The 16,069-nt window shown below is 48.9% G+C and overlaps 1 protein-coding gene across 2 annotated transcripts in view; it reads left to right on the top strand.

Moving 5' to 3' along the window:
- ASIC2 (acid sensing ion channel subunit 2) overlaps positions 1-16,069 on the top strand; it is a 1,041,202-nt gene that overhangs the window by 956,856 nt on the left and 68,277 nt on the right. For both annotated transcript variants that reach the window (XM_007190164.2, XM_007190165.2), the window contains exon 2: positions 1,803-1,953. In XM_007190164.2, the coding sequence (XP_007190226.1) occupies positions 1,803-1,953 (151 nt within the window). The remainder of the gene's footprint in view (positions 1-1,802; positions 1,954-16,069) is intronic.

Below are 16,069 nucleotides of genomic sequence, written 5' to 3'. Positions count from 1 at the left end.
TCATTCATTCATTCCACATAACAGACACAGCCCCCGCCCCCTCCAACAAACAATCGCATGAATCACCATCTAGTTACACGCTTTGATGTGTGCTATAAAGGAAAATACTGGGAGTGTGAGGTTATAAAACAAGAAGCAGTAGCAGGGCTTGTACAGTCCCCATAATCCTTGCACGTAGTAGGAGCTCATGCATATGAATATTGATCGGCTGATGGAAAAAGCAAGGCAGAGAGGAGCAGCGTATGGCTCAGAAACATCCCAATGACAATGTCAACATGCTCAGAAAGATCGCGTGTGTTAGAATCAGACAGACATGGCTTTGAATCTCAGCTTCTCTACTTAATAGCTGTGTGACCTTAGGCAAGTCGCTTAACCTCTCTGGGCTGTGGTTTCTTCCTCTGCATAATGGGAACAATTATGAACAATACCCACCCGTGTTTACTGTTGCATGTGATAGCTGCCGTGGGGAAGGAGCAAGGGGAACAGTGAGGAGGGATGTCATATAACTTGGTCCAGGAGCGCGGGAAGGCTTCTTGCAGGAAGAGATGCATCAATCCAGTCTTGGAGAACAGAGGCTGCCCAGGCAGAGAACTAGATGTTGTCCAGGCAGAAAGAGGAATGAGAGGAGTTACAGGCGGCAGAAGCAGCAACTAGAAAACCACAAGTACCACGTGAACCAGCAGGGCACATCCAGAGGTGCTGCAAGTTGTTTGATTTGGCTCCACCCACCCACTCACTCACTCATTCATTCATTCATTCATCCACTTGACATATATTTCTGGAGCGCCCCCAGGTGCCAGGCCCTGTGCTAGATTCCTCGATGTACATGCAGAGGTAATCCCTGAACCCATGGAGCGTCTCTTCTAGTGGATTCTCGTGGACTCAGATGGGGAGAGGAGGATGGGGCAGGCAGAGAGCATCATAGGAAACTGGGTGTGGAGGGAGGGCCAAGATCTTACTGTAAGGGGGATGGGCAGTCCTGGTGGATTTTAAGCACAGGCTTAATATAATAGGTTTGCGTTTCTGAAAGACTGAGCCACAGTGAACTCAGAGGATGGGCTGGAGAAAGTTGTCTGGAATCTGGGAGCCTAGCTAGGAAACTGCAGCAGCCCAGGCAAGAAATGATGGGGGTCCTAAGTTAAAGCAGTGCAGAAGAGAGAAGGCAAAATTCAAGTCGGATGTAGAGACAGTGTTGACGAGCCCCGCCGGCTAATTGGACGTGGGGGTGAGGAAGAGGAGGCGTGGGCAGCCATTCTGAGGGTCTGGCTTGAGCCCCTAGGCAGGTGGCAATGCTATTCCCCGGGACATTGTGTACAGGAGAACCATCCAGTGGGGCACAGAGGCTGAGGAAGATTTGATCCCATGGGGACATGCTGAGTGTCGGGGATCCATGGGTCCCCCTGAGGTCACGCTTAGCAGGCAGTGGGATCAGTGTGTCTGGAACCCAAGAGAGAGCTTGGGGCTGAAGACGCAGATGAGAGGGTCAAGAGGATACAGGTAATGCTGGACACTTGAAAAGCGCGTTACTGCACAGGGCGGGGGTGTGGTGTACAGAGGGAGAAAAGAGCAGATCCCACTGCAACAAAAGCCAAAGGGTGTCCAGATGTGTTCTTTGATGCCAGAATCCCACTTGGCAAAAGTCAGGCCATTAGCCAGGGGTGAGGAATCATTGTCCCCAGGAGGGCTGATTGTGACGGGCAGTGGGGACTCTAGCCTGCTGTTGGATTTCTGGGGTCTCCCCAGTCTCTGGAGGCCAGTCTGAAGTCACCCATGTGCTTCTCTCTCTCTCTTCTCTCCTTCAGGTGTTTACAAAATATGGGAAGTGTTACATGTTTAACTCAGGCGAGGATGGCAAACCTCTGCTCACAACAGTCAAGGGGGGGACAGGCAACGGGCTGGAGATCATGCTGGACATTCAGCAGGATGAGTACCTGCCCATCTGGGGAGAGACAGGTGAGCTGGGCCAGGGACTGGGGCAGTGGGTGATGGTGGAGGGGTGCGGACTCTGAAAGATGTTTGCCTCGGGTGGGCTGTCTTGGCCCACCTGGTGAAGGACTGCTTGCTCTCCATTAGGGGGTTAGTGACATGACAGTCAATGGTAAGGATGTCCCTGGTATGGACTGCAATGATGCCTTGGGTTACCTTGGATTTCACTAGGTGGGAGGGGGCAGATGATGGGACTGCTGGAAAGGGAAGGCAGGGGGGATGAGAGGAGGCATGGAGGAAGGTTGGAATTAACAAGTATGGATGGGGAGGTAGGTGGCTTGGTTTCAGGAGAAGAGGAAGGGACGAACCAGCCCCTTCCTCTTCCACCATCTTGAATATCCCAACCCAGCTACCAGGCCCAAGGGAAAGGAAAGCAGATCCTCCCACTGAGGGAAGGTGGAGAGGCTGCTGGAGAACTGAAGGGCACAGACACAGGGGCCTGGCACCATGGCTGCCCGTGTGTACAGTCCCCAAAGCTTATTTCATGCATCCAATTATTCATTTATTTATTCAGCAAACTATTCATTAGCCACGTACGCTATCTCAGGCTTTGCACAAAAATAAGGACGTTAAATTGACACCAAGCCCTTGATCACAGCCTAGAGGAGGAGACACAGAATCCAGTGGGACGTGAGGGTCCCCTGTGATGTGGCAGGACGGCGGCCTTCGCCTGGGAGGAGGGAGGGTTCAGGGAAAACATGGGGTACTTGCACGGGGTCTTGAGATTATCCTGGATTATACAGGTGGGTCCTCATAAAAGGGGTGCAGGAAGGTCAGACAGAGAAGGCAACTTGATGACGGAAGCGGAGGTTGGAGTGATGCGGCCAGTAAGCCTAGGGATGCTGACCGCCTCTAGGATCTCAGCAGGTGGAGAGAGTAAAAAGGTGCCCAAGCGTGGGACGCTGGATGCCAAGGAGACCCAGAGTGAGATTAACGCTGGGTTCAGGGCGAAACAGGGGGGGAAGGGGGAGGGGGTCTAGAGATGGGCCTGGGAGGGGCCACAAAGAGGGATGAAGGGAGAGAAGATTCCAGCAGGACAGAGGCTTGGGCCCTCAGGTTGGCGCTGAGGAGGGGTTGGAGGCCAAGCAGGCTGGCCCGCACTTCTTGCGGTCCCCACCCCGTGATTCCTGCAGCCCATTCCCCCAGCCCCCATCCTGAGGTCTGGCCCTCACCAGGCCCAGGCCCACCCGGCTTCTGAGGGCAGCAAAGGCCTCCCCCCCCCCCCCCGGGACGACTAACCGCAAACCCCGAGCTCTCCCCGCTCCACTGCACCGGCCCTCCCGGCACCTCTTGTCTGAGCACCCCACGGGGGAGGGGTGAGCAGGGCCACTCACCTCACACTGTGGTCACTCCGCCTGCTGCTGCAGCTGGACGGTAAAAGGGAGCCGCACGATTCCTTCCAGTACCATCTCTGGCAGCTCACCCCAGGCTCCAGGCCCTCCAAGCCCAGTCTGACCCTAGTTGAGCAGACGCTTCGTTGATCCCATCCACTTTCCTGAATTCAGTATCCCTTGGTCCCTCTCCAGCAAATGTGGGAGATGGTCCCTCTGGGACCGTAATAGTCCTCCCTCCTGGCCTTCCCCTCACCGCAGCCCTGCGTGGTAGGAAGGGCTCCTCATCCCCATTTGCCAGGGAAGGAGGCTGAGGTTCGGTGATTTCACCCAGGCCACCCAGCCAGGCCTCCTGAATCCCTACCTCCAGGCTTCCTCTATGGTACCTTTCTTCAGGCTGATACATCACCATGCACGAGCATCTCTTGGAGACTCTGGTCACCTTAAAGCTGCTCATTTCCTGGGCTGGTGGGGGGGGGGGGCGGTGAGCCTCACGTGGGTGGGAGTGAGGTCCACACACCTGCTGAAGGATGAGAGGTGGGCTCTGGCAGGTGAGGGATGCTGGTCCACAAGGCCACCTAAGGAGGCATGGCCACATTATGCTGTTTGCTCATTGCTCCCAAGGGCTGGGGGCACGGCCAAGCCTCTCACCGCCACAGTCCTCGGCGGGGAGGAGCCTTCCTGACCTGCCAAGCCGTGCAGCTCCACAGATGCCATCTTGCCTCCTTTACGTTTCCACTTCCTCTCAATCCCCGGGCAAAGGCGCCTGGGTCCTTAGAGGAGATATGTGGGTGATGATGGAGAAGAAAGAAATGGAAAGTTGGCTGTTGAGGGAGTGGCCACAGACAACTTGACGACAGAGGCAGAGCAGGAGGACAGGAAAGTGGCTTTACAGAGTCAGACCGAAGATCAAACCCCCAGCCCTGCCTTTATCAGCCAATCAGATGAGAGCTGTCTGCAAACTGTAAACAGTGGAGGGTTGATAATGGCAACCGGTAGATGGGAGGATGGTCAAACCCATCCCAGAGGCAGAGACTGTTCCAAATATCTCATACCTACACAAGGGTCCTGGGGCACCTTATCATCTGGATGTCTCATTCTCAAAGCAGAGCCTTTGGCACATTCTTGCTTCACCTCTCAGAAATTTAAGGAAGCAAGGAGGGAACCACGCCTCCAGGTGTAACTCTGACCTAGAGGATGGACCTTTGGTGCCAACGAGTGAATTAGGAAAAGGCACCCTCTTTGGGTGGACCCAACCCTATGGAGTCATGCTTAGCGAGTAGAAAGTAACTATGAAATTTACCAGAAGGGTCCTTTCCTCCGGGCTGGCAGTGCCTCCTTGGTCAAACATCCTTGTGCAAGGCAGCCTGGAAATATGCCATTTTAAAGAAGGCAGGCTCAGTCACACATGGACCTTAACAGTATGCCCCCAACTCGGCCCTATGGACTGCTAGGAGTTTCAGATGTTACATGTTACAGGAATAGAAAGGATCTGGGGAACCCTGGTTAGGCAAAGTTACACACATTAATTCGTGACAGGAATTCTTCAATGCACTACATTATAAATCTCCAAGATAGAAATATTGCATACACCATTTATTTCCCCAATGCTTTTGACCGTGGAAAACCTTCTTTTTCATGGAGGAGCTCACAAGATAGAAAAAGGACAGAAAAGCTGTCCTCGACTACAGAAGTGCAGATTTCATGACCAACATTTTTCTAAAGGAAATTAAATTGAAGGCGGGTGGGAGGTTGTTAAAAATGAAACTCTGTGTAGATGCCTCTGAGTAACTTCAAAGATAAAAGAAATAAGCAGTGGGTTATCTAGGCTGCAAATGAGAAAAACCAGATTCAAACAAGCCTGGGCATAAAAGGAATTGTATTGCCCGTGGAATCCAAGGCAAACTTCAACAACCCAGCAGCAGGAAGGCAAGGGTGAAGCATCAGAAACAACTGGAACCAAGGGCAGGAGCCTCCTCGATCTCTCACCCCTTCTCTCACCTCTCCTTTTTCTAAACTGCTTTATTCTCTCTCACTAGAGACAGGTTTTTTTCACACATAGTTCCCAATAGATATATATTTTATACATCCTGGCACCAGCGAGAGACCATTCTGATTCTCTCACTGATATCCTATTAAAAAAGAACAACAACAAAACAAAAAAAACAGGGAAGGGACTCATTGGTCCAGCCAGTCAGGTGCCCACCCCTGGACCAGTCAGGGAGCAGGAGTGTGTTCATGGAAGGACATGGGAACCCTGAGGGAGCTGGGTTCCCGATACTGTCCCGAGAATGGCCCTGCTGGGGGAAGAAGGGGTGAGGGTGGGGATGGGTTACATCTGAGAGAACCAGAATTGGTGTGCAGAGAGCCCTCTAATGAGCTTGCATTCTAAATAGACAGGCTCAAATTTTATATCCTTCATTCATCCTGATGTAGAATACACTTTGTAATCAAGTAAACTCTGCCTTGATGTCCCCAAGTTCTAATATTGTGGGAAAATGAATTAGACATTATATTTTTGAGCAAAGGAATTATTTTGAGAGTCAGTGCTCTGATAGAGGTCAATGTCTTGCCCCATATTATCTCCCCAGCCTCATCCCCTTTACTCTGTCCCCTTGCTCACTTGGCAGTAACCACTCTGGCTTCCCTGTAACTCCTTGTACACTCCAGGAAAGCTTACCTTCAAGCATCTGCATTCTCCTTTCCTTCTGCCTAGAATTCCCTGCTCGGACCCACATGGCTTACTGCTTCACCTCCATCGAGTCTTTGCTCAGACATCACCTATCCTGACTACCCGATTGAAAATCGTACCCCCGCCCCACTCCTCACCCCTCCTTATCTGTTCTGCTTGTCCTTTGTTCCATGTCATGTGTCACCTTCGAGTATACCATCCTCCTCTATTGAAACACATGCTCCAAGAGATCAGGGATCTTGGACTGTCTGGCTCCCTGACATATACCAGGGCAATAAATATTTGTTGACATATCTGTTGAGAGAGAGAAAAAATTGCTGTGTTTTGCACACTGATGGGGCCAGGCTGAGGGAGAAACTAATATTAATGAGTAGCTACTATGTGCCGTGAACATTCTATCCCATGAATCCTCCAAGTGACCCTCCTAACGAGGTGTTATCCCCACTGAAAAATAAAGAAACTGGAGCCCAGAGAAGTTGAGGAAGCTCCCCAAGAACACACACTTCACTCAGTGGTTGAACCAAGCTGAAAACCCACGTACGGACCCAGAAGCGATTCTCCTTCCACTATATTCCTTTAATGTTCAAAATGTGATTGTAAAGGCACTGCCATGAAAATAGCTCAGAAAAAAAAAGTTCCAGTGACATCTTTGGAGACAGAATGGCATATAATGATAGGTCTGTTTCTGTTCTCCTTTTCTATTTTTTCCTCTTTTTTTTTTTTTTTTTTCCATAGCAGAATCCTTGTTTTGAACAAAAGCTTTAGCACAGCTCCAATATATAAAGCAGATAAAGGTAGAGCTGCTCTGGTCCAGCTGGAGATGGGGCCCCCAGTTTGATTTCTCCATACTCACTGTGCCCGACCCTGAGACATTCCTGGAGGAACCCTAGGACTCCAAGGAACCCAGGTTGAAAACCACTGAATGGGCAACTGATGTTATTGGGAATGAAAAGCGCCCATTGGTCCTATGGCTGTGTACATCCCAGAGACCAGCTCTACATCCCTCCCCCTTCTCCTGGCGTAGTGAAAGGAGTCCATGACGTGCCCGCTGAGCTCCAAAGCTTCAGGGAAATTGACAGTCTAGATTTCTGGTTGGACACAGTGGAATGAACGTAAGTATGTATGGAGGCTCCCTCCCCAAACCTCCCCTAAATTGCAATCAAGGATTTTTTTTTAAGAGTATAAACCCACAAGGACGAAGAAGATGGGTGAGAAGACAATAGTAGATGTCAGCAAATTTTTGGAAAATGGAGAGCAGATGTTAACTGACTGGGCAGACAAGGCAACTAAGCCCAGGCTCTGCACAGGGAAACCAGTTAAAGTCAAATGATTCTCACCATAGACGCCCCCCTCCACCCAGAAAGTATCAGGGATTGGAGGCATCAGATACTGTTGACGACAGGGTTGAGAGGTGCAGGTAAAACTAGGAGGATTAGTTAAAAGTCTGTAAAAGGAGCTGTTAAGTCCCCCCAGATATCCTCCCATGGCCCAAAGCAGCCAAATATCTCTCTGCACCCCAGCAAAAGATAAGAATGAAATAGACAGGCTCTGGGCTGGGGGAAACCAGGCAAAGCTGAGGGCACGGGTGAGGTGCTGTACAGAAAACAGGGAGATAAGGTGAAATTCTGCTTACTGAGTAGTGAGACCCCCAGCCAGACTAATCTGCCTCACCCACCCCCAACCAGAGATCTGGGGAATCCCTTCCTGGAGACACAGACAAGCTCAAGAGAAAAGATTCACAGAGAATGACAATCAGGAGTCCCCACACAAACCTAGTTAGATCACCCTAGGGTGAAGTCCCCTGGTAAGTCTTCCCACACACAAGGAAGACTGTCCAGGCTCTTAAGTACCAGTTGGGCTTCCCTGGTGGCACAGTGGTTAAGAATCCGCCTGCAAATGCGGGGGACACAGGTTTGATCCCTGGTCCAGGAAGATCCCACATGCGGTGGAGCAACTAAGCCCATGCGTCACAACTACCCAGCCAGCGCACCTAGAGCCCATGCTCCACAACAAGAGAAGCCACTGCAATGAGAAGCCCATGCACCACAATGAAGAGTAGCCCCCGCTCTCCACAGCTAGAGAAAGCCCGCGCACAGCAACGAAGACCCAACACAGCCAAAAATAAATAAATAAATTTTTAAAAAATAGTAAGTACCTCTTAACTATGAATGGAGAGTCAACAAGCCAAGCATTTGAGGGGAGACACTAACAGGAAAGGAACCAAACAAACAAAAAAGAAACTTGGAGGAAATAGAGATAATGGTTAACGGCAAAAAGCTCTAGAGCCCGTGTTCAAATCCGGCTATACAACTTACTAGCTATGTGACCTTGGACAAGTTACTTAACCTCTCTGAGCCTCAGTTCCATCACCTCTAAAATGAGAATAATATTATTATCCACTCCTTAAGGTTGTTAGGAAGATTGAAATGAGTTAATATTTGTGAAATACTTAGAAAAGTGCCTGAATAATATTAAGCACTATGTATGTGTTTGATAAATAAAAAATAAGTATGGGAAGCAAAAGGAAACATCAAACTATTTTAATTAAAATTCTCAAGAGATAAGAGATAATATGAATAATGCATTCATAAACACCAGCTATTAAAATAGGATGCTATTAAAAAGTAACATTCAAAGAAAAAGTTTTTTTAAAAAAACCTCCTGGAAATTAAAAATATTATTGCAACCATTTTTTTAAACCCACAGAAGGATTGGAATTTAGGAAATTGCCTGAAAAGTAAAACAAAAAGGCAAACAGATGGAAGATGGGAGAGAAAAAAATATGAACATGAGAGGATAAATCCAGAAAGTCCAACATCCTACAACTAGGAGTTCTAGAATAACAAAAGTGAGAGAGTGGAGAAGAGGATGTTGCCAAAGAAATAAAATAAGAAAAATTCCCAACTGACCCACATGATTTTCCATATTAAAAGAATTGACTAAGTCCTGTAATAAGTGGCAAAAGAACCAGACCAAGATGCATCCTTGTGAAATTTGGCCCCATAGAGATAAAGAGAAAGTTTTAAAAGGTTCTGGAGAGAAAAAAACAGTCACATACCTAGGATCTAGAATCAGAATAGACTTCTCCACAGGGGTAGTTGAAGCCAGAAGACAATGGCAGAATGCCTTCACATTTGGGGCAGGGACCAAGGGGAGGTGGGAATCTTTCTTGTGTAAGATAGAACTCTATATCCAGCAATCTACAAATGAAGTATGAGGGTAGAATTTGGTTTCAAATATATTCATATATATATATATAATATATTCCTATATATACATATATATGATAGCATTTAAGTTCTACTCTCAGCAAATTTCAATTATATGCTACAGTGTTATCAACTATAGTCACCGTGTTTTACATTAAATCCTCTCACCTTATTGATCTTTTTTTTTTTAACATCTTTATGGGAGTATAATTGCTTTACAATGGTGTGTTAGTTTCTGCTGTATAACAAAGTGAATCAGCTATACATATACATGTGTCCCCATATCTCTTCCCTCTTGCGTCTCCCTCCCAGCCGCCCAACCCCACCCCTCTAGGTGGTCACCGAGCTGATCTCCCTGTGCCATGCGACCTTATTGATCTTATAACTGAAAGTTTGTACACTTTTACTAACCTCCCCATTTCCCCCACTCCCAGTCCTGGCAACGGCTTTTCTGCTCTTTCTATGAGTTTGACCTTTTTTTTTTTTTTTCTCTCTCATTTCTGCTATAGGTACAAGCCAAACAAACCAAAAAACAAAAAGGAAAAAGATAGGAAAAACAAAATAGTTTCACAAGGAGGTGATCAAAAACGTTATACACAATAAGTCTGGGGTGTGGGCAATACTCACATAGTCATAATTATGTAAAAGCTGGATACTGACTTAACCAAAATATCATCTAAGCCTATATAGGAGGGTGAAAGGCAAGGGAATATGCTAGGATACTTCATACAAGGAACCTACACCCTTAGCTCCCATGGTAGAAATTCAGTAGGTAATATTTTAAAATTTTAAAAACCAAGAAATAACTGTCAAGCAATTGATGTCCATGAAAATATGAAAGTCAGTACCAGAAGAAACAGCTCAAACCATTGAGAGTAGTAGCCTCCGAGGAGTGGGACTTGGGGGGTGGGGAGAGGTAGAGCAGTACCATTTGGCTTTTTAAATAATGTACATGTATTGCTTTGATAAAAATTAAAATTAAATTTAAAAATGATCTTAAAATTTCCACGTAGCTGGAAGGTCTAAGCAGCTCTCAGTGGTAGCACGGTTCCCAGCCCCCATCACAAATGGGACATAGCAAGAGTGGATGCAGTTGGTTGCTATGGTTTCCCCAACACCTCTGCTTCCAGGAAAGACTCTTGTCCTGGTGCCTGGTACCGAGGACCTCCCCAGAGGGAGAAGTGCCGGCTCTGGACTGAATTCTGCAAGTCTGGAGCTCAGGAACATGCTGTGTGCGGCCAGCTGCGATTCTGAGCTCACTCTCAGAGTGGGCCTTCGTACTGGAGAGGTGGTCTCCACAGGTGCCAAGGAATCTGGAGAAATGATGCCATAAGTCAGAAGCACCGCTGGAAGCAGGCATCCATTAATTCGCCAGAAGAAGCCTGACTTCTGTCATTCTGAGAAGACCTGCTTAATGCACATGCTAAATGCTGTGCAGAAAATATATGTGCTTCAGTTAAAACTCCCGGCCCGGTAGGCAGTGGTCTGAGAGGACCACCTAGGAGGTGGATGAAACAGACCCACCTCAGAGCTCACGTCTTCCTATCCAATAAATTGCCAAGAGCACCTACTATGTGCCAGGCACTCAAGGATACAGGCGTAAGGCCCAGTCCAGGTTTTCAAAGTGTTCACGATCTAGGAACCATCTCGAGGCCTCCTTTTATGTGCGAGATGGAAATTCATTGATCCAATAGCTCTCATGTTAAGTGCCTTAAGGAATGGCAGACATTTGCAATCTGCTTCGGAGACATGTAAACAATTATATGTCATCAAGCGCTATGAAGGATAGAGGAAAGCTGGGGTGCAAAGGAGGGGATAATCAGTTCTGGAAGGGAGGAAAAAGGTATCTCGCGGAGGGGGTGGGTGGCTCACAGAGGAGATGACCATCGGGCCTACTCTCAGGCCTGTTTGCCGGGTAGCTGGGCAGTGTATGGGAGTCAGAGGAGGGTGTGGGTCATAGGGAGGTGAGATGCCAGGCAGAGGGAGGGGAATCGGGAGCAAAGGCCAAGGACAGGCCCAGGTGTCCTGGGGTAGCTGAATCCAAGGGTGAGACCTCGGGCTGGAGAGGTAGGCAGAGGCCAGATAACCACAGGCCTGGTATGCTCTGTTCCAGCATAGATGTTCTCCTGTGAGTCCTGCCACCCAAAGTGTGGTCCTCCCATCAGCATCATTGGCATCCATTGGGAGCTCATCAGAAATGCAAAACCTCAGACTCCACACCGAATCTGCCTGGCAACAGGATCCCCAGTGACTCACATTCAAGTATGAGAAGCTCTGATCTAGACCACTGTTTCCCACCCTTTGGAAATATGAGGATGCCTTTTTAACATCAAAATATTTTTCAGACATCACTCCCACATGAATGCTCTCATGCTTTTCACATTTATTTATTGAAAAAATATTCAATATCAGGAAGTTGCTATGAATTCCGTAACGCTTTGAATGAGGTTGAATTCTATAGACACATCACAATCTATACACAGGATCTGTTCAGCAATCTGGTTATACCTAAGTTCTGCTGTCAGTGTGTGTCAACAATTTTTATCAATAGAATCTTAATCATCCTCCAACTTCCCCTATAGTTTCGGAGACATGGCACTTTCTCCTGCACGTCGGTTGCCCACCCAGACTTATCAGCTCTCTTAGCAAGTAATTTATAATCTCTGAGCCTGAATGAACTAGGGAAACTCATTATTTAAAGGATCCTTGGAATAAATCTTTGTGTAATGAGCCTAGACCCAACTCCACACTCAGCGCCTTCACTAATGTATGTTTTGTAAACGTTTTGTTTCATAGAAGTGCGTTTAGTGTGACCACACTTCTCTGTTGCCTAACCAAGACCTAATGTTAACTATCTCCTGTGCCAACATGGGCACATTACTCTCCAGTAGAGAAGGCACATCGCCTGCATACTGTCCTTTGATCCTCACACACTCTTGTCATGTAGACAGGGCACTGCTAATCATTTAACAGATGAACCCACTTAACAGATGTGGTAAAGCAAGTCTCCAAGATGCTGAGCAACTTTCCCACCATCTCATGTTTACGTATTGGAACTAGGACTTGATTCCATAGCTTCTGATTTGGTCCTTGGTTCTTTCTACCAAGAGCTAGTGTTCCTTAAAAATGAAGAAAAAGAAAAGGAAAAAAAGGTTGCTTTGGATAACACTCAGTTCAACAGAGGGTAACAGGTTATAGGGTCTTTAAAATGCTAGTGTGTTTGAGGCTCTGCCAGAGGGGGCTGGGATGTGCAGCCTTCACCCAACTTTTGTGGCCGCTTGATAACATCTCCTGGGTCATGAGCCGTTGGTGAGAACACTTTGCTACCTCAGGCTGTCGCCCTGAACAGACATAATTGCAGCCCATCCAGCAGGGGACACAGCGTTGATCTTTCTTCCTCCAGAAGCCCAGCTCATCTCAAAATGTCACCCAGGAGCAATCAAGCGTGAGGGTTGCCATCTCCGTGCTGGGTTCGGATTTTCTCACCTAAGATGCTGCTTAACTGGGCCTGTCTGTGAGGAGCAGGGCAGAGAGGGAGGACAAGAGATGCCTCGTCCATTTTTAGCTAGGCAGCAATTTGTGGATTCTTTGTGCTGTCTTTAGAAAAATCAACCTTTTCTGACTTGATGTAAGTGCTGAACGGCCAAGTGTAATTTTTTTGGGGGGGGGGGGGTTATTTATTTATTTATTTATGGCTGTGTTGGGTCTTCGTTTCTGTGCTAGGGCTTTCTCTAGTTGCGGCAAGTGGGGGCCACTCTTCATCACAGTGCGCGGGCCTCTCATTATCGCGGCCTCTCTTGTTGCGGAGCACAGGCTCCAGACGCGCAGGCTCAGTAATTGTGGCTCACGGGCCTAGTTGCTCCACGGCATGTGGGATCTTCCCAGACCAGGGCTCGAACCCGTGTCCCCTGCATTGGCAGGCAGACTCTCAACCACTGCGCCACCAGGGAAGCCCAAGTGTAATTTTTTTAATCTGTTTTTCAGGAAATTAAAATGAGATGCAGTGAGGTGGGAGACTTGTGTGTGATCCCCAGCTCGTAGAATTTTAGAGCTAAAAGTAACCTGAGAGATCAGCCATCCTTCGCGAGGCTCAGAGAGGCAATATAACTTGCCTGAGGTCACACAGCTATTAAGGGGTAGGGCTGGGAGTCAAACCCAGCTCTCTGTGATCTCAGAGCCAATGTTTTCTTTTATATACTTCCCTGTTCTTCTTTCCAGGGCCCCACCTTGGGCCTCCTTGCATTCACGCCATGGCTTTCTCTGTGCAAGCCAGGGGAGCATGAGGGACCAAGATGGCGCCTCTCATGGACCACCCAAACTGCGTGTGTAGCCAGCCTGGTAGAAATACCAGGGCTCTCAAGGGCTAGGGCCGTGGCCCCTGTCATCGTCACTGTCGGACATTCAGTGAGCTTTCCCTTGATCTCTGAGATGAGAGAACGCAGCCTTCCTCCATTACCATGTTCGACCCCATTCTGCATATTTTGCAGAAAAATGAGGCTCCAGGAGATGAAATAACTTGCCAAAGGTCACAGAGCTGGAAGTGACCTCACCCTGCCTGACCCCAGAGCCCCAAGCGTCTAACCAACTGTCCTAGGCGCTCTCTGATTCTGAGCCCCCGAGTACAAGGGGCCTGCACGTCCACTGACTCAGAATGCCTGGTTCGCTCTTTTGAGAAAGGGGTGCTCCGTCTCTGGGCATAAGCCCCGCCCACCCTGGCCCCAGTGTGGGAGGTGGGAGCCCCCGGAACTCCATAAGCCATGCAGGGCAATTGGCTCTCCTGGGTGGGGGGGTGGGGCAGAGGGTCCCGGGCCCCTCCCCACAGAAGCCTGGGCAGGCCACGTACATCCCTGAGTGCACCTCGGCTAGTGAGGCCTTCGGAGATGAAGATGCACTGGGGTCAGCTCTGCTGGGGAAGGTTAGCATGAAAACAAGAAGGCTCCGGTAGTCATATCTTCAGATCCTGGAAGAAGGGGTAGAGCTAGAAACAAGTAAAATCTAAAAGCAGGCAGTTGTCAACTCAGTGCAAGGATGAACTCTGGAAACCAAGGGCTACCCTTGCAGATAGTGAGGTCTCCATTCCCAAGAGGCTCCAACCAACAGCTGCCCTTCCATGGATGGTGAGGCAGAGAGGCCTCCTACTGCCTCTCAGAGGTAAGGTAGTAGATGTCCTCTGGGGGCTCTACCATCAGGATCCAAGCAAGAAATCAACAGCACCCGCAGACGGGGTAATACAAGGAACGATTAATGAAGGGCTAGTCACAAAGGTGCAGGCAAGGCTTAGGGAAGGCAGTACTGATGGGGCAGTATCCTGAGCCCGGTAGCAGAGAGAGCCATTGCCATGCCTGGGAAAGGGAGAAAGAGCCCATATCAGAACGGAGCGCTCCCTCCAGGCCCCGAACCAGAGTTGTGCCCTTCCAAGGTGGCACGCAGCTAACGCACAGGGACCCAGCAAATAGAATTGAGAGACTGAATATCCCAGCCTGACTCTCCCCTCTCTCCCAGTTTCCTACCTGGGCCCACCACTGGCTGAAGGCAACCAGCAGCTAGAGGGCAAGGGAGCCCAACAGGACACTTTATACAAGTGCAGCTCCCAGGGCAGAGAGAAGAGTGGAGAGGATGGGTAGGGGACAAACAGCCATCCTGCACTGAAACGCATCTCACCATATGGCTGGCCTCCCTCCCACCCTCTGCTCTCAAGCTAGCTATCCCAGCCACTGTTACAAAGACGGTTTCCTCCAACCCAAGATTGCTTTGTACCAGCACATCCCTGCCTTAGCCTAGAAAATTCCTCCAGGTTTTCAGAGACGCTTCTTTGCCTCCTCTTCAGTGTTTATTGCCTCTGCGTGCTTCCTGTAATTTGCAAAGATTAAAAATGTAAGCCTTTATTGTGATGTACTTTCCCTGCCCCATTATGCATTCTGCCCGTGACTCCCCCCACCCCGACCCCCCACCCCCCACCCCACCCCCACCCCCTGCCCAGTAGAGCTTCCCAATCCTTTCTGCAGGCACAGAAAATTCTCCACAGGTAGACTTCACCTGGTGCCGACCATGGCCCTGCTCCTAAAAAGGAGACTCTGGCTTCTGCAGGTTGAAGTCTCTTTACCATCCTCCTCCTGATTCAACATCATCTTTCATGTTACGCCGTCAGGGTTGCAGCTGGGTCGCAATTAACAAGGGCTCCTAATGCTGTGTGTGTAGTAACTTCCCCGTTCTCTGTGCCCTCTCTCTCTGGGGCTTTGAATCCCGGTGTTCACGATATGTAAACAAATCCTTCACTGCACTGGGGGCCTGCACTCTTTGAAGCAACTCAGTGTTGAATGTTTTGGTGGTGAGAGGAATAGGAAGATGTGAACAATTCCGTCCAGCACCAACGGGGGTTATAATCAGGGCTGGCTTCCTGGTTGTGTGACCACTGCAGTCCCACAGGCTCAGGAAGGTCACACTTGGTTTCATGCTTTACCACTGCTGTCTTGAGTTTCTCAATAAATTTTTAACGAGGTGCCCCACATTTTCAATTTGAACCCAAACATTGTATGGCTGGTCCGAGTTCTTGTTATTATTATTGTTTTTGTTGCTGCTGTTGCTGTTGTTTTCTGTGCAGCCCAGCTGCATGTCAGTGAACGAGACCTTCTGCCTTGTGCAACATGGGAGCAAGCCCATCACTGGGTGACATGTGGCGCTGGTATTTCCTAGGGTCCAGCCAGACCCTGGTAGACTCACAGCTGGTCAAAGGGCGGGGAACAGTCAACTCAGCAGAGGACACTCCCTCACTCAATTTGCTTCATTCAACAAGTAGTTATTGAGCTCTGCTCTGTTCCAGGCACCATGCTAGGGGCTTTAGGGGATATGAC

Source organism: Balaenoptera acutorostrata, chromosome 20, assembly GCF_949987535.1.
Source record: "Balaenoptera acutorostrata chromosome 20, mBalAcu1.1, whole genome shotgun sequence".
In the NCBI taxonomy this organism is placed as follows: domain Eukaryota; kingdom Metazoa; phylum Chordata; class Mammalia; order Artiodactyla; family Balaenopteridae; genus Balaenoptera; species Balaenoptera acutorostrata.
Note: the sequence above shows the minus strand (reverse complement) of the source record. Positions and strands in the feature narration are given on the sequence as shown.